We start from the raw sequence: 4018 nt of genomic DNA on the forward strand, positions 1-4018 counted from the left end.
TCGCAATAAGCCATAGGAAAGTCCCCCCGCCATATTGAGATCAGATAAGAGGGGGTATAACAGCCCTTTTAATAACTGGGTGGATATAGGACTATTCTAGGCTTTTGATCTATATATCCTGTCACATAACATCCGTAGCTTCAATTTACAGGTGCGTTTCTGTATTACAGAAACATTTACAAATTATGATTGTGGGTCATTTGGGATATTTTTGGCAATGTATTTGTGTTACATGCAAAATCACGAAAAACGCACGAGTTGTTACATTAATCACTGGTACTTTTTCTAAGCGCGCCTCGGCCCATTTTATACCCCTTTTTCTGTGACCTAATTAGGTAAGCTTAGAAACCTAGGAGACAGCTTGACTTCCGATATCACTTATCTACCCGCTGTCTCTAATTCACATGCGCGAACGACCCATACGCAGGCGCGCGGACATCAGGGACTCACTCATTCACACACGCCACGCACAAACGCCACGCATGAGTGCGCATTAGATGGATGCAGCGTTGAACTTACTAACTAATCTTCACTTGCTTGGAATTAAATCACGCTCACCGAATGTCGTAGTTGTGTAATGTTGCTATCCAATGACAGTTTTACTAAACAGCAAGTGCTGAACCATGTTACTTTATTGCAATATTTGCATAGCATTTAAATTAAAAAGACCACAAATTCAGTAAAATACGCGAAGGCAAAGACTGAAGCGGCGTATATCTCACATAATCACGCAGTAGTGCATTGAAACGAACAAGAAAGAGAGAGAGAGCCACACACACGCGCACGCGCGAGTGTGCACACACACGCGAACACACGCACGCACGCACGCACATGTAAACTGAGCCTGTGATTGTCGCCCTCGTCGTAAGAAAACTAACCGCTCACATTGTGATGAGCAGATACTATCCTAAACGATGAAATTACTCGCCGCTTACCCGTCGTCATTCCCGTTCTTTCTTCTTCTATTTAGAATTCTTACCGTTTTTTACTTCTATTTTAAATTATTTCCGTTTTAGTATGTTTTTGTTCGCGATGCAATACTTGTAGAGCATGCTGCTTTACGTGTCTTCCTTCGACGACTCTTACCTTTCATGTCTTTCAGGATTGTTACCTTTGCTTCCTCGGAAGAGTCTTGCCTATTCGTCGTTAGAAGAATTTTACATTTTTTACTACCTTGTAGAATAATTTTACCTTTTCAGTACGTTTTTGTTCGTGATGCAGTACTTGCAGAAGATGATGACGCAGATGACAACGGTGAGTCCTCCGACGACGCCGGCAACGAGCACGATGATCGTTATATACGGATTCACTTCCACATCCTTACCTTCTATGCCCTGCAAATGAGGTTGTTCTGCATGCATCTATGACAAATACAACATACGCATATACGCTCTCCTATGACACTATTTGTCATAGGAAGATTCTTCCTATGACAAATATTGTGTAGCGTATATGCTTATGTCGTATTTGTCATAGATGAAAGCAGAAAATGTTGCGATACCATATATCAAGAGCTATTAATACATTATTATATGGCATTATTAGCTCAGGTATTATTACCGCATGAATAAATATGTAAATGTATTGCGAAACGCGCATGTTAAAAAATATTTGTCATAGGAAGAATCTTCCTATGACAAATAGTGTCATAGGAGAGCGTATATGCGTATGTCGTATTTGTCATAGGAAGATTCTTCCTATGACAAATAGTGTCATAGGAGAGCGTATATGCGTATGTCGTATTTGTCATAGATGCAAGCAGAACATGTTGCAATGAGCCGCATCGTGCTAGGTGTGCATCAAGAGTCCATAATAGAGATGGTGTGCATCAAGAGTACATTATAGCGGCGTCTACACTATAGACTAAAACCCGGGTTTTTAAAACCCGCGTTTTAGTAAAACCCGCGTTTTCGGTGGTGCAGCGTCTACACTGTCAAAAAACCCCACCTTCCGTGAATGCCGGGTTTTAAGTATTTCGGTTGTATCAAGCATATCCGGTAGAGGGCGCCGTTTTTGATAGTTGGGGAATTCAGAAATTCATGAAATTAGTTATTAGATTATTATAGAAGGTAGCTTCTCGTCATGCAATTCTTAGCAGTTTTTCTGATGCTAAGACTTTTGATGCTGATGGGGAGAAATAGAAGACGGTTAATAGATTACCAACGGCAAACGAGGATACGGCGTCAGCGACGGCTGAAAATGTTTCGACAACGACAGGCAACACATCTACGATTGAGATTACACATCAGCGGCGTCTACACTATAGACTAAAACCCGGGTTTCTAAAACCCGCGTTTTAGTAAAACAAAACAAAACCCACCTCTAAAACCCGCGTTATAGCAACAGTGTAGATGCTGTAAACCCGGGTTCTAGCATAGTGTAGACGCCGCTATCATTGGGTCAATGCGTGATGGAAGACACGGACGTATATGGAGGCACCCATCTAGTACTGAGTGGTGGGATACATAGCTAAAACGCGGGTTTTCTGTCATGTTCTGTCTACACTACGGCGCTCGACTAAAACGCGGGTTTTAGCAGAGCAAAACCCGGCAATATTAGCGGCGTCTACATTGCCGGGTCTGTAAAACCCGCGTTTTTACAAAACCCACCTCTAAAACCCGCGTTTTAGCAACAGTGTAGATGCGGTAAACCCGGGTTTTAGCATAGTGTAGACGCCGCTAATGTATTTAGTCATATCAATGACATAGTTATTGTAATTTATGGAATTTGAAAACCTTAGCCTGTACGATATTGCATATATATCAGTGCAACGTTTGTCGTGCCGGTGATGCTGTATGAACGGTTGTCGTGCAGGTGATGCTGTATGATCGTTTGTCGTGCAGGTGATGCTGTATGATCGTTTGTCGTGCAGGTGATGCTGTGTGATCGTTTGTCGTGCAGGTGATGCTGTGTGATCGTTTGTCGTGCAGGTGATGCTGTGTGATCGTTTGTTGTGCAGGTGATGCTGTATGAACGTTCTTCGCTCGGTACTTGTTTTGGCGTCAACAAGTTTAGATCTCGTGAAATCGTTTTGCATCAAGTGCTCTACGGCCACAACACATACAATGTGTATGATTTAAGATTCGCATTATGTTTTCGGAAAGTAGATGGAGTCGCTGAAGATGGATGAATAACGGGCTCACGCGTGTGCGTGCGCCGCTCAACCGATGGTGTGAGATGTATGCGCTGAGACGATGAGACGCTGAGACGATGAAAGCGGATTATGCGGTGATCTAGCGGCGGCTTATCGTTAGAAGCCGTAATAAGCTAGTCAAGAGGATTTGCTCTAATGTTCTCGCCCTTTCAGTGCAATAATATTAGCGGGTCGCCCATCTGTGCATGTATGCGTACCACCTGCGCTATCGGCATCACAAAGGATGGGCGCGAATATATACTAGAAGCTTACCCAGTGCGATTTTGGGCACTCCTATAAAATATTACTGTACATACTGCTAGTTGCAATACTTTGTTATTCTGCGACATATAAAAGCCCGTCGCTACAGTATACCTCTCGCTAGAACTTACCCCTCGCTAGATTATACCCCTCGCTAGAATTAATGTAGTCTTCGTTAGAATGTACCCCTTGCTAGTATGTACCCCTCGCCAGTATGTATTCTCGCTAGAATGTACCCCTCCCTTGAATAGTTATAATTATTAATGTTGTTCTTTTTATCATCATCAACATTTTTGACAATATTGGCATTTAACCTCATAGAACGATATTGTAATGAAACTTTTACACGCCATGCAACAGCATGTTTGTCTATTCCACATGATATCGCTCATTCCTACTATAATATGTCAACTACAGGCCTTGTATTAAATTACGGCATCTAATGTTGTCGTGGCAACAAACAGGTAAGGGTATATCACCTAGACGATCGATGCCCCCAGGATACGTCACGTATAAATTTCTTCTCGCGTTTTAAATAACGCGCGCACGCGCACACGCACGCACGCACGCACACGCACGCACACGCACACACGCACGCACGCACGCACGCACGCACGCACGCAC

General features: G+C 43.1%; 1 protein-coding gene across 1 annotated transcript in view; it reads right to left on the bottom strand.

The window, feature by feature from the left end:
- Positions 1-1187: 1187 nt before the first annotated feature.
- Positions 1188-4018, bottom strand: part of LOC106808435 — a 53392-nt gene continuing 50561 nt past the window's right edge. Inside the window, exon 4 of the mRNA XM_014811162.1 lies at positions 1188-1361. Within this exon, the coding sequence (XP_014666648.1) occupies positions 1188-1361 (174 nt within the window). The remainder of the gene's footprint in view (positions 1362-4018) is intronic.

The sequence above is a fragment of the Priapulus caudatus genome, unplaced genomic scaffold, assembly GCF_000485595.1.
Source record: "Priapulus caudatus unplaced genomic scaffold, Priapulus_caudatus-5.0.1 Scaffold277, whole genome shotgun sequence".
Classification (NCBI taxonomy): domain Eukaryota; kingdom Metazoa; phylum Priapulida; class Priapulimorpha; order Priapulimorphida; family Priapulidae; genus Priapulus; species Priapulus caudatus.